This window comes from Triticum aestivum, chromosome 3A, assembly GCF_018294505.1.
Source record: "Triticum aestivum cultivar Chinese Spring chromosome 3A, IWGSC CS RefSeq v2.1, whole genome shotgun sequence".
In the NCBI taxonomy this organism is placed as follows: domain Eukaryota; kingdom Viridiplantae; phylum Streptophyta; class Magnoliopsida; order Poales; family Poaceae; genus Triticum; species Triticum aestivum.
The window spans coordinates 494907348-494929248 of NC_057800.1; the positions used below are offsets into that span (position 1 = coordinate 494907348).

Below are 21901 nucleotides of genomic sequence, written 5' to 3' on the forward strand. Positions count from 1 at the left end.
AGTGTCCGGACCCACGTCGACACCTTTCCCACGGTGACGTTCGGTCATATTTCATGGTACTCCTCGGCCAACTTGTCAATCTTGTCCCCCATGGTGCCCATCTGCTGCTGGACGCCCTCCTCCTTCATGCCACTGTTTCTTTCCTCCATGGCGCCCATCTTCTTCTCCATGGCGCCCATCTGCTGCTGGACGCCCTCCTCCATTCCTATCTGCTACTGGACGACCTGATCCTCCATGACGCCCATCTGCTGCTGGACGCCCTCCTCCATTCCTATCTGCTGCTGGACGATCTGATCCTCCATGACGCCAATCTTCTTCTCCATGGCGCCCTTCCCCTTGATGCAGATCTTCTCCGTGGCGCCGGTCTCCGGCTCAGCTTCCATGGCGCCCGCATCCTCCCTCATCTCCATGGAACCAATCTGGAAACATTCTCCTTTCATGTTGAACAACCTGTTTTTTTCTCTCCTACCCCGCTCAACCTTTTGCCATGGCTTATAAAAGGATGGAAAGAACATTATCCACAGCGTGCAGATTTTGTTTCACACTTGAGAAGAGGAAAAACGGGAGGGGGAGGGGTTTCCATGGGGGAGAACGAGGGAATCGAGGAGGAAGACAACGCTCGTGAACAAGGCTAGGAGAGGTTCGAAGAGAATTTAATGTTCCACGCATAAAGGTTTTGGAAAAATCTGGTTTTCGTAAGGTGACTTACGCACATGAACGGAGGATGTAAGTGAAACATGTTTCATGCCACATTTGTTTAAGCAGCCCTACACCATGTGTAGTGGCATTATTTGACCGTTCCGGAGCTCGGAACTCACCAAACCACCAACAAGTCAAGAACATCCGTCCCCTTGAATCCAGGGCCACGCCGATTCCGGGACAAGAATTTACCACCTCACGTCGCATTTCCTTTTCTCCTCGTGCTCGCTCGCTCGCCCGCTCGGCCCCTCAAGTATACACTTGTCTAGCCTTCCACACGCTAGACAACAAACGCGAACCCGCGCCTCCCCCTCTGCTCTGCCTGCGCCCGCCCGCCCGCTCACAGGCGCTGCCAGGCAGTGCCATTACTGCCCCCACCCGTCTCTCCGGGCCCGAGCACGCCAGGGACACCGGATTCCTCGTCATGGCCGGTGACCGCCGCGGCGGCTCGCCCACGGCGGAGCGCCGGCGGGGGATCCGGCGCCTCCTGCTGCCCCGCGGGGAGGCCTCCTCCTCCTCGTCGTCCTCGGTGCCGTTGCCTCCCCCGGCCGCGGCCGAGGTAGGGCGGAGGAAGGGCTTCGCCGCCGCGGCGCTGCGCGGGCTGGGCTGCACGTCGGCCGCGGCCTCGCAGGCGTACGCGCCAGGGGCGGGCTCCGCGGCTGCGGCGGCCGTGCGGTCCTCGGCCGACTGGCACGGGCGAAGGAAGAAAGGGAAGGACAAGAGGAAGGAGAGGGGAGGGGGAGGGGGAGGTGGAGGCGGCCTTGTGGGCGGAGGGATCGGCGGCGACGTGTGGTGCGCCCCGGGGATACCGTTCGCCGCGGAGGCGTCGTCCGTGGACTGCGTGGTGGCGCGCCACCAGATGCTGGGGAGGGGCCGCGGCGGCGACGCCGAGAGGCCGCACAGAGAGGTGAGTGGCAGATGCTTCCTGGCTTGTTTGGATCTGCTCGCGCTCACGGCTTGTCCATTTCGCAGGATTGCTTGTTGTTCTTGCTGGTTAGTTATTCTCAGTTTTCTTAGCACCATTTCTCATGTGTGTCTGTTTTTGTGCTTTTTTTGAACTCGTTTTTTGTCTGTTGCTGAAAAGAAAGCGTGTGTTCTCCTCCAAGCATTCAGATTTTCTGGTGGCTGTTCTGCTCCGAAATCTTCCATTTCAATTTCACATTTGCGCCCTTAAATGCAATGTTCTGTTTAAGCATCTGAAACAGTGCTCCACGACCACGTTTGATGCCACCGAATTCTCCGTATGCAAGTGGGATGAATGAATCTCTCGCCATGTTCTGCCAGCCAGCTGACGCTGCGTTTCTCATGTGACATCCATCCACAGCGGCCCTGCCTGTCCCGGAGGGCGAGCATGCAGGAGCAGATGTCCTCGTCCTTCATGGAGTCGCCGCCGCCGCCGCCGCTGCATCACCTGGACGGCCCCTTCTTCGGCGCCGACCTGCTCCCCTCCGCGCGCCTCCGCCGGATGCGCGGCTACCGCCCCTCCCCCGGCGGCCTCGAAGAAGAGGTACGATACAGCACACCAGCCTCAGCACCAGTACTAAATACAGCACACCAGCCTCAGTACCAGTATCGCCTTGCGTTTGCTTGCACGCTTGACCCGCATCTAATGCCTTCCCCGCCTCGGCGTCCAGCGGTCGGTGCGCGATTACGTTGCCATAAGATTCCCGTGCGTATGATAATGCTACTACTAGTCTAGCCAGGGTTGTCATTGTGTGTGATCTGACAATGTTCGTGCCTGTAACCCCTGGGCGTTGGAGGTGGTTGACTTGCTTGCGCTAAACGTGACGTGAGACCGTGGCCTTCTCGTTGGTTAACTAACGAACCCATGATTAAGCGGCTCCGGCCACGGAGCTCCGCTGCGCTGTGTGGCCATGGAGAGAGACCTGTCGACCATGGCATGCAGATGCAGACTACCAAGTGCAAATGCTAGAGACACACTTGCGCTCAACCATGGCCACGCTGATGATGGTGACATGGTCGGTCAAATGGTGTTCAAACTATGCTGTTTCGGAACTCTGGGGAAGGGGGGTGGTGGATGTGGAACACCTGAGCATGACAACCCATAATGTGACTTTATTTTCATTCATTCTCTTTTCGGCATGCTGTTCTAGCGGATCGTACAGTAGGTGGGGAATGGGGATGGGCATTCTGGTGGGTGAATGATGGCTTTCAGACTTTGCCTCGGCGGTGCCCAGCTCGTCTGCCTGACTCGACTGGTCTTTTGCTGCTCAGGGGGGCCGGGCACCCTCATGATTTGCCTGTTGCTTCAGTCATAATCAGATCTCATGTTGTGGCCATTCCTTGTGTATTTCGTGATCACCTGGCTGGTGAGGGCTCTTATCTTATTGTTGGATGTGAAGATCCACCGGCGTTTCTTGTCCCTGTAGGCAACTATCAAAGATACGCAGAATGCAGAAAGTGGGTGGGGCAATTTAACATGCTTAGGGCAGGTGACATTTCCTAATTGGTTGGTTGGAGGAAACCTCTTTCTTGGTCTTGCCACTGACCCATGGGTCTAAGCGTGATACTAACTGAGAAATGAGCTACCCATTTGCATGCTACCTGAAGTATAACCTTTATAACCTTGTTGCATGTATTTTGGAGAGAAAATCGTAGAAAAATACACGATAAAGATAAAAGTATGAAATAATCAACATGTTATCCATGGACCTGAAAGTACCAATTTGTAGTAAGCCATATCATGTTGATAATGCTCACTTCTTTATTCTTTCATGCTTGTTACCATAAAGTGAACATTTTTAATGGAAGCATGCCCATCATCTAAGGTCATGGGTGTGCAGTGATTTCTGTCTAATGAAATGCAAGCAGGCTATGTCAGTTTCGAATGCTTACCTTTCTCATATGTATGGCAGATCATGATGTTTCAGACAAGAGTGTTGTTGGGAGGAATGAATGTGTATGATCGGTACCAGGATTGGCGCCTTGATGTCGACAACATGACTTATGAGGTCTGTCTTCCTCCCCCCCTCCCGTGTTCTGTAACAACACTTGGCATCATCATCGTGATGAACCAACTTCGTCTTAACAGGAGTTGCTTGAGCTTGGAGAAAGAATAGGACATGTCAACACAGGGCTACGCGAGGATGAGATTGTTCGCAACCTTAGGAAGGTCAAGCCTGATTCGTCATTCCAGTTTCCGACGGAAGTGGAGAAGAAATGCAGTATTTGTCAAGTACGCTCTCGCAGTTCCCGCTGCTTCTCTTTATATACATCGTTTGTGCAAGTGTTTAAACCGGGTCTGTCTATTCTGATGGATGTTGCAGGAAGAGTTTGAAGCAAATGACGAGATGGGGAGGCTGGGCTGCGGCCACAGCTACCATGTTTACTGCATCAAGCAGTGGCTTTCTCAGAAGAACGTTTGCCCGGTTTGCAAGACCGCTGTCACCAAGACTTGAACAAGTCCCGACCCCGGGCTACACCTATTGTGTACCTGGGTGGACCTAAAATGAAAAGTTTCACTTTGTTGCGTCTTGTACAGTCCGTTACATGTATTATTGTTGTCTAAACACATCGTCCATTCTTTTGCATTTCCAGATAGAAATGCCATATTGCGGCCATCTTTTATCAAACATATGGGTTCTGATGCGCTCCTTTAAGATGATGATGTGATGTCCAAGCGTTTTGCAGAACAGACCTAGGCTCAGGTTGCTGAATTGTGCTGTAGTGCTTATTTTTATACTAATTTGTAGTGAAAAATTAGCCGCAAAAGCAGACAAAGCGGATCAAGCAAACACTGAAAATAGATAACGGGTTTCTAATCCACTGAATTTTATTAAACTTCTTGGGCTATCTACAAGCAATAGCGAAATATTATTTCCTCTCTTGCATGAATGTGCGTGTCAGCGAGCCATGCGGATGTAAGAGCATTTACAGCAGCAATTTCCAAAATAGATGACCCAACTTTGTACTAACTTTAGTACAAAGTTGGATCATCTATTTTGGAACGGAAGGAGTACAAATTTGAACCCTCAAACATCCGCCGACCGGAAGGGCCTCAAATTTGGCCATTTGCAACCACAAACCCTGTCCAAATCACCTAATACATGCAAACCCATGCACGTCGACCTTAGAAAGTGTAGTCCATGTTGGGCCGGCGGGACTGTTAATAAACACCAAATAAATAATTGTACTTAAGATTTTTCACATCCGTATTGGGCCAACGGGTTTCAAATGTTTAGTCCCACCTTGCCACATGAGGAGCTAGTCGACTGGTTTAAATAGTCGGGCCGTCTAGCTGCGATAAGCTTCAGCCATCACTGCACTCTTAATTAAGAAGATGGACTATTACTATTAATCTTCTCTGCTTATTATAGAGAAGATTAATAGTCATGGCACGGCTCTTTTTGAATCACAATGTATCGACCGCACTATCAACATATATGAATGTTTTTATATCTCTTTCATTATAATAGGGCTAGCAACGTACATGAACGAGATGAACTTGATGCTTAATGAACGCCACTGTCGAAGCAAAAGCACGCCAGAGCTTGCAACTTTGGATCGTTATGACCTGGAGATGAGAGAGGAAGGAGATTCGGGTGGCTGCAGGTGAGACCGTTATGACCTGGAGCGGGGTGCCCGGCCGCCCTCGTATTGTCCCTACATCTAGTTCTGATTTGAGGGATACCGATTAGTCCAGACGTTTAGGGATTAAGTGATCGGTTGGATCAACTTTTTTTTTTGACCGGACGGACGTTTAGAAACTACATGAGGGGGTCGAGCTGTAGATGTTCTAAGAGCAAGTACAATAGAGCTGAGTCAGCTGGCTATAAGAAATAAACTAGTATATTCTTGCTTAGTTGGAGGAAAGAGAAGAAGAGAGAGAAGGGAAGCGGACTCTTGATGAAGAGTCAGCTCTAGCACGTGCTCCTAGACACTTTGTGAGAGTGAAAGGTGGGCCATATAATAAAAAAATAGTACACTCTTCTAATCAACTATTGTACATATTGGCTATAAGATGGGTTATAAATGACATGGCAATGACTTATAGCCAGTAATTGGCTATACTATTAACCATGCTCTAAGGGAAAAAGACTGACATTTACACGAAGCACGATCTTGTGCAGAAGCGTGAGTATCTCGTGGAAATTAAAGTACACCACGAAAGTGGAAGCCAATTTGCCATCCGATTCCTGCCTTACAGACTCCGTCATATCATCGCACTTTTGCCAAAAAAAAATCGTCGCACTAAGTAAAGAGGGTCACACACAGGGGCGATTCTACTGGGGGGCTTTAACAGGCTCAAGCCCCCCCCCCCCCCCCCCCCCCCCCCCCCTCCAACACTGTAAAATTTGTTTCTACTACTAGTTTTAAGGCCCAGCCCAACTACTTGCAGGCCCAATCCAGCACATATTTGCATGACCCAGGCAGCCCCGCCCGCTCTCCATTTTTTTCTAGATTCGCCACTGGTCACACATGAAAGTGTTCTGAAGAGATATAGGAAAGTAAACCACGATGTTTCGATCGCATACCCCACAGACATGTCAAAGGCGTAAGAAATGCAACAGATAGTATCAATCCTACCAGTATTGTACAGTCTACATATCCGGCCAAAACATCATACAATTTTAAGTGCTTCCATCAATACAAACATGATCGTACACTTTTATTTAATTTTGCTAACAATCATCAGTACCAGGGTAGGCGCGAAGCAAAATTTAGTTGAATCATCTTCAATCCCTCCTTTTGGTAATGTACATAGCATTTACAGGCGACACACTACACTAACGATCAACGGTTCTGAAGAAACAAACTAGAAGCTTGGTCTGCGCAAAGGAGACAGAAAAAAACACCTCTGCTACTCACCACTTCACTGACATTTTGGTGATTACAGTACCATCCGGTTCCAGTGTAGGATGACCATCGTGCAATGTCGTGTGGCAGTTCTGATGTATACAATGGCGTGTGGCAGTTCTGATGTATACGTGCAGTAAGAGCTTAAGAAGACACACCATCGTGTTGAGAGAGGAACTCTATTATGCAAGGGTACACTTCATGGACAGCCTACACGATAGCACAGAGCAATGTAAGAATCAAAGACTGAACTGGGTCCCTTAAGTACACACATATGCAGTTATGCACACATACCTTCCGCCCTCCAACCAGGTCATAATGTGCATAGTGAGGGCCTTCAGGTTTGCCAAAAACCTTATAGGTGACCAGATGCTGAGGAATTACTTTCACGGTTTCTGCAAATACAATGAAAAGTCAACTGTTAAAAGTAGATCTCCAACGAAATTCTGGAGCAACTCATAATCAAACAATGACAGTGTTATGGACAATAGGTCAAGGCCCAATGGCACGGTGTGGCATTGCTAAGCCTAAAACCAAACGCCCCATAAGCTAGGATTCGTCCCCAGGAATTACTATTCACCTGATAAGTATCAGGTCAACAGTACAGTGACCAACCATTTGAGGAGACAAGTATAGCAGGTTAAATAGTTAATAAAGGATATCTTTTTGGCAAGGCAAGTGGTGGGTGAATAGGAAGATAAGGATACTGTTCGTTAAGTTAGGATTGTATTCTTAGATACCAAGTTAGACTTTTCCCTACAAGGGGGCGCAACCCCATATGGATGATCTCTCCTCATCCCCAGCCCCATGGCTGGCCAACCCTCTCTCCTCGAGCAGTACCCCACGTTGTCACATTCATCTGTCTTAGGAGTTAGGACTGGTGCCTATCTTAAGCACGTGACAGATAGTCTACGTATATTGTGTAAGACCACCACCCACTTGCGCAAGGTGGTATATTTTGAACACACCGTGGAACCTTGGTGACCCTAGGCTCCTGGCTTGTGAGCTTAATCCCAGTCCCAGCCCAAAAATTTGAAACTGGTCCTAATACGTTAAGTACTAGGTGACAAATGAGCTCTCATTGCAAAACAACACGTTAAAATGGAACTTGTTGCCATACCGTAAACAGCTTCTGGGGGGCAAATCAGATCCTCGTCTCCAGCAAGGGCAAGCACCGGAACTTTGATTTTCCCTAAATGCTCTTTGAAGAAAAAAGTACCAGCCCTGTTTCGCAGCCCACCGTCACGGAATGAGGTCGCCAACTGTAATAACACCTTTGCTGGTACTGTGCCTGAATATTACATCAAGTTGTCACAAGAAATGTGAGAGCTTTTGTAGTAAAACTAACCATATAAAGATGAATTATCATGGTCAATTGTGCTGTGGCGTTTGGTAAAACTCGCTTAAAGTCTGCAGCTGCCCTATTATCTCCTTTAAAAGATGATTATAACAGTCAAACTTGACAAGTTTAGTGCACAACATATGGGTAGCATCTAATGCCTTGAATCCATCACCTTGCACTAAGATGAAACTGTTAAGGAGATAACAACCTCACCAAATGCAGGTAATGCAAGATAACAACTACACTCATGTGTGTAAACTATGCAACTTCTTCTGTTATCCAGGACATATCATACGTTCATACTATACTTGTATGTATGGCAAGTTAGCGGCTTCCATAGAGAAGACAAATATAGGCCTCAACTTACAGAAGTTATTCAAGATGAGCTTTGAAAGCAGTTCAGGATCCATCATATCCTTGGCTGAAATTTGAGAGCGTAGCAGTGACAATATGTATGGTGCACGAGATGATATAGGATAAGTGGTTGATAGTAATGTTCCTAGAGGGACAGCAGGAACACGTAACATCTCAGCTGGATCTGCCTAATAAAGAACAATGAAGATTAGGTTCCTGTCCATGTATTGAATATGTCAACCTGCTTGATGGTCAACTTACAAGAGGCACAAATAACTTGAGCGAGGAGTTGGATGTTGTGTAGTCAACTGATGAGGCCAGAGTAACAATAGCTGCCAGCTCTGGATCAGCCCCTTCGTTGTGAAGCAAAGAAAAAAAAAGGAGAGATGGTACTTAGTGCCATGTATTGGTAATAAAATCTGATCTTCCGATACAAAAGCAAGCTTAGAAGAACAAAAAATTAAGACCATAGTAGTAAAAATCACAAGGGCATCTGTAATGGAAGAACATATAATAAAATATTCTATGTAGAACTCGTAAATCAGCTGGTAGGAAATAATGTAAATGTACTGGAAGTGTGTCCTGAAATGGAGAAGAAACTAAAACAAATAACTGGCTGCAACAAACCTAATTTTATATGGCGAAGTTATACCTCTTTAATTTTAAACGAAGGCAATATTATCATTGAATATGAACAGGAATTTATCACAAAATAAAAAGGAAGAAAAACAAAAGCCTATATTCCCACGTAAGAACGCCTATGATGGTATAACCCTAACACTGGTAGTGTGCCAATTACTAGCCTCATCCCTAATGTTGCACAGTTGGAAGTTGCTCAAGTTTTGGACAATCCTGAAACCGTTCTCTTTCCAAATCTACCATGAGACAAGCAAGAGTGCAAAACCAGGGTTGCTGGTACTAGTGATCGCCAGTCATCATCCATGGACCCACCATCCCGCTAAACACTGCCAATTACTAACCTCATCCCTAATGTTGCACTGTTGGAGGTTGCTCAAGTTTTGGACAATCCTAAAACCGTTCTCTTTCCAAATCTACCATGAGACAAGCAAGAGTGCAAAACCAGGGTTGCTGGTACTACTGATCGCCAGCCATCATCCATGGACACACCATCCCGCTAACCATAAGGAGGCTTTTACCCAGCAGGCCAGCACGGACAGCGGTTTAGTCTATGGGGTACCTTCTTTTTGTGTATGTCGCTTTCATTTGAGACTATGCTTGTTGCCTGTAAAGGATGTGTGCATCTCGTTATGTAGAGGCCAGGAGTGAATTCACACGGCTGTATCACCTTGATGAGGCCGTCTATAAAAATCCCTTTATCGAAAAATCTTTCCAACCTTGACAAGATTTGACCAATGTCTGGATGATGGCAGTCCATTCAACTTTACCAAGCAAGCTCTATTTAAAGGAAGCGCTAGCAGGAATAAGCCACCAAGGACTAGATAAAGCAGACACGACAGGTTGCCGTGATTTCTTAATACTATAGTGGAGTGTGTTCATGACTTAGAACTTTGCCTTTGCTTTAATACGCAATGGCCAAAAGCTATGGTACAAGGGACAGTTCCTGAGAGGCTTCCAGACCCCCATATCAAACAAACAAACAAATAAAATTCAAAGGCATCCATGGATGCTTGTGGAAATAATTACAGTTAAAAATGGAAGTGTAATATTGGTGTGTTATACCTCAGCTATCCTAGCCTCACTACTAGTTGAAGATGTGAAATATTCAATTTGCTAAAACGAAAAAAGTTGTTTGCCCTGCTCTAAGAAAGATTAACAGAAAACCCAAAAAGGCACAGGTTAATGAAACATACCACACTTCGAAACCATTGCATACAACAAGATTCCTCCCATAGAATGACCAATAGCAAGCAATTTTCCATCCTTGGGTACACTCTGCTGTTTTATATAATCTATCTGCACAAACAAAAAATCACCATACTTCTTACTAAGCAGTTCAAGGTACCTTCAATTAATCTCTCAACCGTAAAGGGTATGTCTACAAACCGCTGCAGGTACATCCTCCTCCAGGTAATGGTCAAAGTCCCAATCATAACTAATAATCAGCTCCAACTGCTTCTGGAGATCTTCTATGGTTGCGGAGAGGCGTTCTTGCCAGCCAAATAACCGAGGGGAAACATTTTGTTGACCTTCCCCAAGAATCTTCACGAGGCGCTGACTTAATTGGCTAATTTGATCATATATTGCTGATGTCTGTGGCAATTCCATCAACCCTAGAAATTTATCTGCAACCTCCTCAAGACTACTAGTTAATGAGGCATCAGGGACAAGTTCTGTCACTCGATCAAAAAAACTGTCAGTGATGTTTCTCAGTTGGCTATCTCTTACATAGCCTGAAAATGTTACACTCAATTGTGCCAAAGCATTTGCTAACTTTGTCACCAGTTGTGGTTCTTCTGATGTGTTTGTTTCTAGCACATTCGTGTCTGTTAGTACTGGAACTTCAGAACTTTGAGGTTCATTAGTTGACATATCCTTGGCAGGAGGAACAACATTTACTTTCTGTGTCAAAATTTTATCCACACCTGAATTAGAGGACATGTCAGACTTGGTGCTAGCTGCAGCTAATTCTGATCCACGTGTGCTCAGGCCTGCACCACGCAACTCAACAATCCATGTATCAAACCCTTGCATAGACATATGACGGGCAAAGGAAGCCTGTCATCATTTCATTTGTATCAATGGAAGTCCAGGGTAAAGGGGAAGCCATAAAAGAAATGCCTACAAACATGGCAACAATAACAAGGAAGACAGTAGATGTATAACTGTTTCTTTCTTGAGTGTAACATATATTAAATATAATACAAAAAAGACAGGTAATTATGGACCAACCATAAAATTCAGAGGCAGGAAATGTTTTTGAAATAGTTTGAGCCCTGTGATACAAGCACACCAGCAATTACACCTTTCATTTGACTCTTGAAGAGTGCACAAGCATAGTCTTAACTGCAAGCTTCATAAGTTCTACAGATTCCCCTTCTTAAATCGTGTACAATAAGCCAACAACTTAGGCAAACATTCCTACAACAGTTACTGGAAAACTGAAGATACGGCTTTTGTTTTCCGTTAAATATGTGTTGTTTCCATACTTGTGCAAGAAAAGGTACTTCATTGCCGTCTAGCTGCATCCCAGTTATGCAAGTAAACCCCAATTGCGGCTCTAATAAATTTCATATTAGCAACATATGAATTCATAACTATCCGCAGTATAATTAAACACTATGTTTTGTTCACAATAAATTTCATAACAACTACTCCCCCGTCCCAAAATGTAAAGACCATTTTTGACACTATGATAGTTATACTATATTTTGGGATGGAGGGAGTACATGTAAGCGTTTTCAAATTTTGGTACTTCTAGGTCTGCTGATTGCTATATCCCTGGAGGTGTGCTAGGATGCATTTTACTGCAATTGCAATTAGCCAATTACAGTAAAACAATAAAGATGCCGATAATATAATACAAACTTCTCTTGAAGAGTGGATTTTGTGTTTGTTTGTTCATAACACTCGGTTTACTCCATGATATGCTTACTGAACTTTCCTTTCTAAATTTTTGCTTATCTTATTTCCATACTTCTGTCGCCCCATCCGCATATGGGTGGAGAACCCGTCGCTGTCTCTGCTGTGATACCGGAGGCTCTAGGGAAGTCGGAGGAGAGAGCACTCATCTCGGGGTGGGCTTACTACAATTAATTTCACTGTATTTACATTACAGAATACATCAAAATTAAAACTGAATTAAACTACAGGATAAACAGAGTAAAATGAACTAAAGGACCACAAAAAATGGACAGAACCTCGTCAGAGGGCCGGGAGCTCCCGCAATTTCATTAAGAATAGAGTTGATCCACTTAATGAGGGAAACCGGATCCGAAAATCATACAACACTCGGTTTAAATAAGGAAACCCGAGTGAAAACCAAAAACAAACACAAAAGACACAAAAGAAACTAGAGCTTGAGGATGGGGGTTTAGATGGACAGGTCGAATCCTCATGATACGTGAGTCCAAGCTAAAAGATGGCTACCAGTTTGCATTTGCAACATCATTATACAAGCAATTTACAGAGATTAATCAAACATCATATGGATTTCTTCACAAAGAAAACAAAATGTACTGTTTGCAGCGCGATTTATCGATAACAGTAGCGTAGTTATAGATCAACTCACCCCAGGGGACAGGTCGAATCCCACCGCATTGGTGGCCACACCGGACAGCAGCATCAGTGGGTGGTTCCTCTTGGGCGCCTGCACGAACCAAGCAAGCACGAGATCAACACCAAACAAAAGCAACCCTGACGAAGCCCGGGACACCACCCTAGCACTGCACAGGATCAAGCACACACCTCAGGCGGCGGGCGGTACCTCCAGAGCGCGAGCCGCCACTCGGTGCCTGGCACGGGCGCGTAGTGCAGCTCGTCCGCCGTGCAGATCGCGGGCTTCGCCCCCTCCTCGCAGTCGCACGCCGCTGCCGCGGAGGCGAGGACACGCGAGGTGGAGGGCGAGGGCGAGGAGGGGGGCGGCGGCGGAGGTTCCGAGGCGCTGTGGGAGGCGAAGGCGCGGAGCCGCAGCGGCTGGGGAGGAGCACACGGGGATGCCCGCACGATGGGGAAGGAGGAGAGGTGCGCCACGGCGGCGCCGGCGAGGAGGGCCCGGAGGCTGGCGCCGTGGAGGAGCGGCATGTCGTTGGGCGGTCGGAGTGCTCGCTTTGTTTCTGGCGTCTTCTCTTTGCTTCGTCTCCGATTTGGTTTTTACAACCCGGTCCGACCCCGACCGACCGACCGGTATGTGTGGGCAGCGGTGGTTCCATGTTGCGCCGGTAAATCCCCGCGGCCACGTTGGGTTTGACACGGTGGGTGCCTCTTGCCGCTAGGGTCGAGAACGGACGGAACTGAACACTTATCAGTTGTCACATTTGTTTGTCAGTGTATTTTAGCAGAAGCGAAAATGAACACTAAAATGACCGGAAGCGAAAATGAACACACAAAAACATGAACGGTCAGCTTGTTTGAACTGGACTACTGGACCGTAAAGTTGTGATGCACAAATTCATTGACACGATAAATATGCATAACTTGCAGACCAATTCAAAACTACTGATGGTGTTTCAGATTAGGGGTCACTCACTAGTAACCATGTCGTCTTACAGTCACGTGGGCAAGGCCGAGGACCCCATCTACATGGTATCCACTTGGGTCGGGTGCGAACTCGCCCAAACCTGCACCCGTCCCAATAATTTTTGCCCAAACCCGTACCCACAACCCGGGTTTCATATTGTTCCCATACCCGTATCTGGCCGGGTGCGGGCAATACCGCGGGTGAAAATACCTATCTCGGCCACCTTTCATTTCATATTTTGGCATGCATTATTTCGGCATTTCAGTGTGTAAAACACAACATTTCAGCATTTCAGTATATAAACATAACATTCCAGGATGTGTTTGTCCACTGGAGCTCGAGGCATGGCGGAAGGAGGTGCTCTGGCAGCCTGGCGGTGCTCGCGTGGAGGAGATGGAATGGAGAACATGCGGTGGAGGGAGGAGATGGCTTGGTCTGTTGGTTGTCTAGAGTGGAAGGAGGAGACGAGGAGATGAGGGAGGTGGCCGGTCGCATCACTGCATGCCTCGACCACGACCGGTGGATCCTTCCCTAGGGTTTGTGATGGAAGAAAGATGGGGACGAAGGAGGTTTCTCTGGTGTGAGTGACAACGCGGGAGGGGTACGGGGAGGGATTTCGGGCCAAGGCTGCGACTGAGTAAAGCGACCTTAGAGTTTTCGCATTTTTAGTGAATTACATATAGGGCCTACCTGTCATAATGAATAAGCATATAGGTATGCGAGTAAGGATATTGCCTTCCCATACCCGTACCCGACTTACCCGATGGGTATAATTTTTTCCTAATGAAAAACCAATGGATAATTATTTACCCTTATCCTATAGGGTTGTTACCTGTTCAGGGTAACCAACACGTGGCAGCCATTATAACGGGTTGTCGTTAAGCTGTCGGGTGTCAGTTTTGAATCTGATACCTGTTAATAGCCTAGACCAATGACGATTTTTCACGCGCCAATTTCTCATTCGCTGACGGAACCGAAACCATGCGTCAGCTCTACGCGAGGTAGCAGGTATCTGTTGTCATATTGAGGAGCCCATGGCGCATAGAAGGAATATTTTTCAAAGACTTAACACATACTCCAAGACTTAATGTCGTCTACAACACATGTTACCTTATACTCCCTCCATTCCTCTATGTAGTGCGCCTTATTTTTCTAGCAAAGTTCCACAATGTAGTGCACGGTTGGAGTATTGGATGAAAATACCGCTGGCTGGGTTGGAAGTGTGTGCCTGGGAAGTTTCCATCGCTGGGCACATGCATGTGGACATACTTGGTGGAGGGGATCAGCCTATGAGGGTCCAAAGTACACATGCCACCACACTCCTTGGTATTGTAGTCAGGACGAAACACGCAATATATAAAGGAGCAGAGTGAGTACTTAGTCAACCTTGTTGTAACCCACCCCCCAGTACCTATATGAACCAGGGGATGGGATTCGTAGATTACATCATCGATCTCGTGATAGATCAACATGTACTTTGTACTCTATCCCAAATTAATACAACACAAGTAGGATGTAGGGTTTTATCTCTTTGGATTTGGGTAAAACCTCGTGTCTCCATCACCATCGTATCAAGGCTACTAGCTTGGGACCCTCTACCCGAAATTTGTCGGAATTGACTCCGTCAATAGCGACTACCTTTTCTTCTCATGCAACTTTAGCACCAGGATATGTAACTGTTTGAAGATTAGCTGGGGAGTTGGTACCTCCATTAAAGAGGGATTTTGGTCATCCATTTATTTTTTGCGAAACACATCATAGATATAGACACTCTCACACACATACACTCGCATATATGAATGCATGCACGCACATCCTATCTGTATGAGCACCTTCGAGAGACTGTGCTGAGGCGCCTCGCTGTCAACGAGAATGTTCCTCCCCACTGAAAAAATAAATTCATTAAATCCAGGAAAGTGCACCCATGCCAAGTCTAATACTTGAACCCAAGTGGGCAAGTTTCCCACAAGGAACCTGACCATCTAAGCTACGCTCAGGTCACGCCATCCCTTCTTCTTTGAAGTGGTCATTTCTGTTGCTTGAAACATCTGGCTCATTAGAAATAGAAGATTTTTGTCGGGAGAAGCCATCCTTCCTTTCTTGGAAATGTGAATTTGTACATGATATCTCTCTCCCCTCCCTTAGGGTTAAGGCTTCTGTAAAGCCCAAGCTTCTGGGTTGGATCGATGGCCTCCATTAGTTTTTAGGTAAGGATAACATGTATATATTTAGATCCCCTCCTTTTCTCTTTGCTTTTCATTGTAGCTTTGTAAACTTTTCGGGACTTGCAATTAGACCTTTTGCAAGAAAGATTGCGGGGCTTTTGCACATTATAGTTAGTTAAAAAAAGTACACATGTGTAAAATTGGCTTCATTGTACTTGTACAAGTTGATGTTGATCATTACTTGTCGTTAACCGTGAATAACCATTCTTTAGCTATTCGTAACATTGCAACATCTAAAAACCATGGAAAGCTATTATTAATAATTGTACACCATTATGGTGGCAATTCTTCACGACTAACATAGCAATATATTGACAAAATCTAGCAACTAGTGGTGGCAAATAAATTCATCAAAATATGACAACATGAAATCTTGTTTTGAAGCCCTCGTTGGGATGAACTCACCGGTGAAGACATATCATTAATCGGATTAGGTTTGTGATTAATACGATGGTGTCAACAAAAACTCGAGATTTTGCAAGTATGTATGTGCTCTTTCTATAAGGAGAAAAATCTCATGAAAGTGATAACACGAAAAGACTTACATGCATACGGTATGCAGACCCCCCCCCCCAAAAAAAGTGCCACAATATAATCATCTAGTATACTACTCCACTGTTCTAGAATGTAGTGCATATATAGTTTTTGAAAAGTTGGATAGAGTTCTTATGTCTCTATCTTTTGAAACTATCTTTCCTTTGATGTTTCTTAGACCTTACCTAGAATACTATTTGATCATGCACCCTTGCTGATGGATTTTGGTTTAAATTTGCCCAAGATTGTTAAACCTGTTAAGTTTGAGTTGTATTGGTTCCTTAGAGAGGATTTGGATGCTGCAACGAGGAGTGTTTAGTGTGATGTTTATCCTGGGAAAACACATAAGGACACATGGCACACCAGAAAAAGAATCCTTAGAAGAAATCTTAAAATATGGAATCCGAATTATGTATCGTTATATAAAAAATAGAATGTTTTCCTTACTAGTAAGATAGATGAAATAGATAGGGATAGTGAGGTTTTTGGCTTAAGTAGAGGTAAATATCTGGAAAGGACAAGCTTTTAAGGGGTTTTTAAATAAGATTAATAAAGAGGAAGAGATCAAATGGCTGCAGAGATCTAAGAAGAATTAGTTGTTGGAAGGAGATGCTTTAACTTGTTACTTTATTTCTAAGGCTAGTAGTAGGAAGAGGAAGAACATAATTATTTCTCTTAATACTGATAACAATGAAACTATTCAAGGGGATAAAGACCTTCTTCTTTATGCTACTTCTTTTAATAAGAATTTGTTTTGGTCCCGCCACTCATATGCTAGATATTTCTCTTGATATTGACATGCCAACATTATGAGATGAGGTAGATAGGACAAAGTGGGATAGAGCTTTCACTTCAGATGAAATTAAAACTGCTGTTTTTGAGATGAAACATAGTAAGACACCAGGACCTGATGGTTTGCCTATGGACTTTTACTAGAAGTATTGGCACATCATGGGACCTTATTTGTTGGACCTATTTGGTGATTTTAAGAAGGAAAGTTAGATTTAGCCAGATTTAACTATGGAGTCTTAGCATTTATTCCAAAATGTGGGGATGTTGAGACTCTTTAACAATATATGCCAATTTGTCTTCTTAATTTAAGCTTTAAGATTTGCACTAAAGTATTGAATAATCTATCTACTACTCCTATAAAAGCACGAAGTGCGGAGATCCAATGCAACATCCTATCCATCTACCGATTTCTGTACGGTCCGGATATGCTCGCTAAAACGTGTTTGATCCAAAACATGCATTTAGCAACCGCCAGCGTGCCGCGCAAAACAAATTTTCGTGTAGCTGCCCACGGCCCACCCCAAACGCATCTCCCGCAACCTCCAGTCACCGCACACCCCGACGCCCAACTCTCCAACCTCCCTCCCCACACGTTGCGCTCCATCCCCGTCTGCCCACCATCGAACCAGCCTCCACCCCACGCTACCGGCACCGCACGTCGCACGTCCAGTACACTGCCCCTCTCAGACTGCATGGCATGCTGCATGACGCATGGCAGTGCGAATCTGGCTCTACAGAAGCGGTTGCCACCCATCCCGTTCCAGTTCCTTGCGCTAACCAAGAGGAAGGGAGGGAGCGGAGGAGCACGGAGACAATGCAGACTGTGGAAGAGGTAAGTAGAGAGCACCCCTCTTCCTTTTACACCTCCAATGAGATGATTTCATTTGAATATTAAATTATTCATACGCAATGCAACTTTACTGGAAACGGTAATTTAAGTGGGAAGCGGATTAGTTATGTGCGGAAGGATGCACTTCAATCACCATCAGAGGCCATGTTACTTCCTTTTCTTTGATTTCATCTGAATATCCCACCTTCTTAGTTAACTCGCTATGCAGTGGCTGCCAAGTACCATGAGCCGCAAGATGATACTGAAGATTTAAGTGAAGCGGCGCAACTGAATCAAGGGGACACAGTGGTATTTTCTTCTCTTCTTGAGACTCCTGCTATATTTATATTGTTACCCATGAGACCATGACTCCCTTGCATACAAAAATCTGAAATAAGAATTATGTCATTGTGATCTTGTGTGGGTTTATGATGTCAAACAGAGGTGTAGCACCGCTGCAGGTGCTTCGTTCTAGGTGTTGCGCAAACACCATGAGTCCACGAGGCTGTACAAACGAGTGATCGAGTAATAAATTTCTTCACAATCAAGTAATAAATGAGTGAGTCAATTAATAAACTTCGACTCCATTGTGCAGTTTTTGCCTCGACGATGCAGCCGCTGCCAATCCCTTCGCTGAGATTTAGATTTTTTTTTCTTTCCCGTTTCAGTGTGTTTGGATTGGATCGTAAGATGCTCTTCTCTTATCAAAGTTACAACATAGGGCCTTTTAGAACATAGTGTTGGTCAAACGGGCCTAGATTTTTTTGTATGATTCACTTTCTATCCTTGGTGGTAATTTACATAGCTTGCTCATTTGTTGTGTTTCAATGGAAGAATATACCATGTGGGAAGATACTAGGCTTTCATGAAATTTTGGTTCCAATGGGTGAAATTCTTGTTATAAAATGGTGATCTTGCTACTAAAATATGGCCTGAGGATCGAGGATGTACTTGTTATTGAGGACGAATTCTGCTGTAGGTTTGCATGTCGTTGGTTGCAAGGTGATAATAATTTCTGTAAGTGTAGACATATTTTTAGTAACCAAGCTATGCTTGCATGATGTATCATGTGAAATGAAGTTAAGAAATACCATGTCTGGATTCATGTGATTCTTACCTAACTAAAGGGTGATGGTGGGGTTTCTGCAGTTTAAAATGCTTGTAGTTCCATTTTTACCTTTGATGCGTATTTGTTTCCTTGATTCCTTTCTTGTTTTTCTTTTACAGCTTATCAATGCAATTTAACCGCAATTTGTATGCACATCTGCCATATAGTCTATCAACAATTTAACCTGGATTTGTTGTTTGATAATTTGATCTTTCTAGATTTTACTAACCTTGTCCCATCATATGTTTCTATCCAGAACTACGTCATAGTTTCCCTATGATTGCGCCAATTGTTAGTGCTATAGACAACTCCACTATCAATTCAGGTTTAGAAAATATCAGGAAATATAACAGCCCAACTCATCTTCTTCTCGCAAATGGATAACAACCTGAGCATGTGCCCGGTTTACATACCTGACATTTCAACAATGGCAGCTTGCTCCCTAGACGCCTCGCCAAATGCACCTCTAGAACAAGTATAGCCCCACACATGTAGCCCTTCAGAAGCTCAAGGTGATTATCCGTTTCTTGATTCTTGTTCCTCCATCTTTGAATAGACGTAGAGTGATGCAACATCATCAAATACCATAATTGGGTTTAACTGGACATGGAAAATTTTAAATTTGCTCTGTAAGAAAAGTAAATTCCATGGTTCTAACATTGCATCTACTTCTGGCATACCTGCTTTTGTTACTTATAGAAAATCTTTTTTGCATTAATGAAACTTCTGTTGTCTTTGTAACTTTTATTTGTTCCTCCCATTTACAAATAATGCATCTAATTGAATCACTCGTTTACTACTTGACTGCGAATGTATTACTCAACTCACTCGTTTGTACAGCCTCATGGACTCATGGTGTTGGCGCAAGACCTAGAATGAAGCACCTGCAACGGTGCTACGCCACTGCTCGACATCATAAACCTACACGAGAACACAATGACATAATTCTTAATTTAGATTGTGTACGCAAGGGGGTCATGGTCTCATGGGTAACAAGATAAATATAGCAAGAGTCTCAAGAAGAGAAGAAAATACCACTATGTCCCCTTGATTCAGTTGACCCACTTCACTTAAATCTTCAGTATCATCTTGCAGGTCACCATGGCCATCTCATGGCACTTGGCGGCCACTGCACAGAGAGTCAACAAAGAAGGAGGGATATTCAGATGAAATCATAGAAAAGGAAGTAACATGGCCTTTGACGGTGATTGAAGTGCATCCTTGCGCACATAACTAATCCGCACCTCCAGAACAAGTATAGCCACACACATATAGCCCTTCAGAAGCTCAAGGTGATTATTTGTTTCTTGATTCTTGTTCCTCCATCTTTGAATAGACGTAAAGTGATGCAACATCATCAAATGCCATAATTGGTTTTATCTGGACACAGAAAAATTCAAATGTGCTCTGTAAGAAAATTAATTAAATTCCATGGTTCTAACATTGCATCTACTTCTGCGATACCAGCTTTTGTTACTTACAGAAAAGTTTTTTTTGCATTAACGAAACTTCTGTTGTCTTTGTAACTTTTGTTTTTTCCTCCCATCTACAAATATTGCATGATGCATGAGTTTTATTTCAGGTGCTAGATGGGGTTATTTGTTGTGGAACTGGTGTTATTATAGAACTTTATTTTATCATTTGTCGATGTTTATAAACTTCTAAGTGCAGGCGGCGAGCATCTAAAGAAGCTTGTTTTGACCATGGGCATTTCTTTGGATCAGCGCTGCAAGAACATGTCACTTACAAGACCAAGCTTTTTATCTTCCCAAGCCGTGCTCGCAAGTACACAATATGGTGCATGTTTCTTTTTCTCTTTGTATTTTATATGTTCATATGTTTGCACCCCCTTAACTGCTCTCTTGTTCCAAGGCTGGTGATTCTACTCCAGATGAGCTTGCTACGACCATCCAGGTCCAGGGCGACCATCACTCGTGGCGACAAGAAGCACTTGGTCAAAGTTGTGAAGGTTGTGGATGAGGTGAAGGCGTACAATGTATACGGCAAGCTCCGTGGTGAGAGGATGAACTAGCACCGGTTAGGAGCTCGGATGAAGAAGGCTACCCTCATGGAGAAAGAGGAGAAGAAGTGATGGGATATTTATGACAGCTTGGAGCCATACCTTGTTTGATTCCTGAATATACCTTTCGGCCCACTGTTCAAATCAGCTCTTCATTTATGTGCAAATTGTCAAACAATGTAGTTCAAATAATTAAGTTGTTATCCCAGGAATATTTTGCAAAACGATGTACTTATCATCTTAGATAATATATTTATCCATTTTATAGATGACATTTTCATATTTTTGAGAACGTATAGGTTGCATTATTTTATAACTATGGATGTTTGATGTAAGGTGTGTTAGTCCAGATGCGTGTTGCACATGCAAGCTTACTAGTAGATTTATAAAAGTTGCAGATAAGATTGTAGCCTGTCCAAACTGCTTTTGTTCAGGGTAGGTACATTTGGGGTGGGGTTATAATTTTACATAAGGTTCATTTAAAAAGGGAGAATGCAATTTTGTTTAAAGTAGATTTTGAGAAAGCCTATGAAAAAATTAATTGGAATTTAATGAAATTTTCTATGATTAAAAAGGCTTTTATTCAAATTTATTAGTTGGGTAATGTAGACAATGGAGAAAGGGAAAATAGTTGTTATGGTAAATGATCAAATTGGTCCTTTCTTTGAAACAAAAAATGGGTTTAGACAGGGAGACTCTTTCTCTCCTTTGGTCTCTAATATAGCCATGGATATTCTTAACTTACTTCTAATTAAAGCTCAAGATTTAGGATTGGTTCAAGGCTTGTCTCATAAATATGTTGATGGGGGTGTTAGCATGCTTCAATAGGTCAATGATAGAATTTTCAGGTTTCAGGATAACTTGGAGAGTGCTAGAAATGTTAAATTAATTTTGTGTTTGTTTGAACAACTTTCGGGTTTGAAGGTTAATTTTCACAAAAGTGAAGTTTACTACTTTGGGGAAGCTAGAGCTAAACAGGAGAGCTACTCTACCATTTTTACTTCTGTTGTAGGAAAACTACCT

At 44.3% G+C, this 21901-nt stretch overlaps 2 protein-coding genes across 4 annotated transcripts; one reads left to right on the forward strand and one right to left on the reverse strand.

Annotated features, from left to right (window-relative positions):
- The first annotated feature begins 932 nt into the window (after nucleotides 1-932).
- On the forward strand, nucleotides 933-4356 carry LOC123061817 (E3 ubiquitin-protein ligase MBR1). Of its 2 annotated transcripts, XM_044485096.1 has the most exons (5): nucleotides 941-1606; nucleotides 2024-2206; nucleotides 3576-3671; nucleotides 3752-3895; nucleotides 3987-4356. In XM_044485096.1, the coding sequence occupies exons 1-5, from the start codon at nucleotides 1124-1126 to the stop codon at nucleotides 4116-4118; spliced, it is 1038 nt and encodes a 345-aa protein (XP_044341031.1). In that variant the 5' UTR covers nucleotides 941-1123; the 3' UTR covers nucleotides 4119-4356. The 2 variants fall into 2 exon arrangements, with proteins under 2 accessions (XP_044341032.1, XP_044341031.1); XM_044485097.1 differs by lacking the exon at nucleotides 2024-2206 and having other exon boundaries at nucleotides 933-1606.
- A 1947-nt stretch (nucleotides 4357-6303) lies between these two features.
- On the reverse strand, nucleotides 6304-13009 carry LOC123061819 (uncharacterized). Of its 2 annotated transcripts, XM_044485099.1 has the most exons (10): nucleotides 12599-13009; nucleotides 12423-12500; nucleotides 10777-10909; nucleotides 10238-10476; nucleotides 10045-10147; nucleotides 8474-8565; nucleotides 8226-8400; nucleotides 7637-7807; nucleotides 6811-6911; nucleotides 6304-6726 (listed from the first exon to the last, which is right to left on the reverse strand). In XM_044485099.1, exons 1-10 carry the CDS (start codon nucleotides 12932-12934, stop codon nucleotides 6661-6663), a joined length of 1494 nt encoding a protein of 497 aa, XP_044341034.1. In that variant the 5' UTR covers nucleotides 12935-13009; the 3' UTR covers nucleotides 6304-6660. The 2 variants fall into 2 exon arrangements, with proteins under 2 accessions (XP_044341034.1, XP_044341033.1); XM_044485098.1 differs by having other exon boundaries at nucleotides 10238-10909; nucleotides 12599-13007.
- Between the last annotated feature and the right edge of the window lie 8892 nt (nucleotides 13010-21901).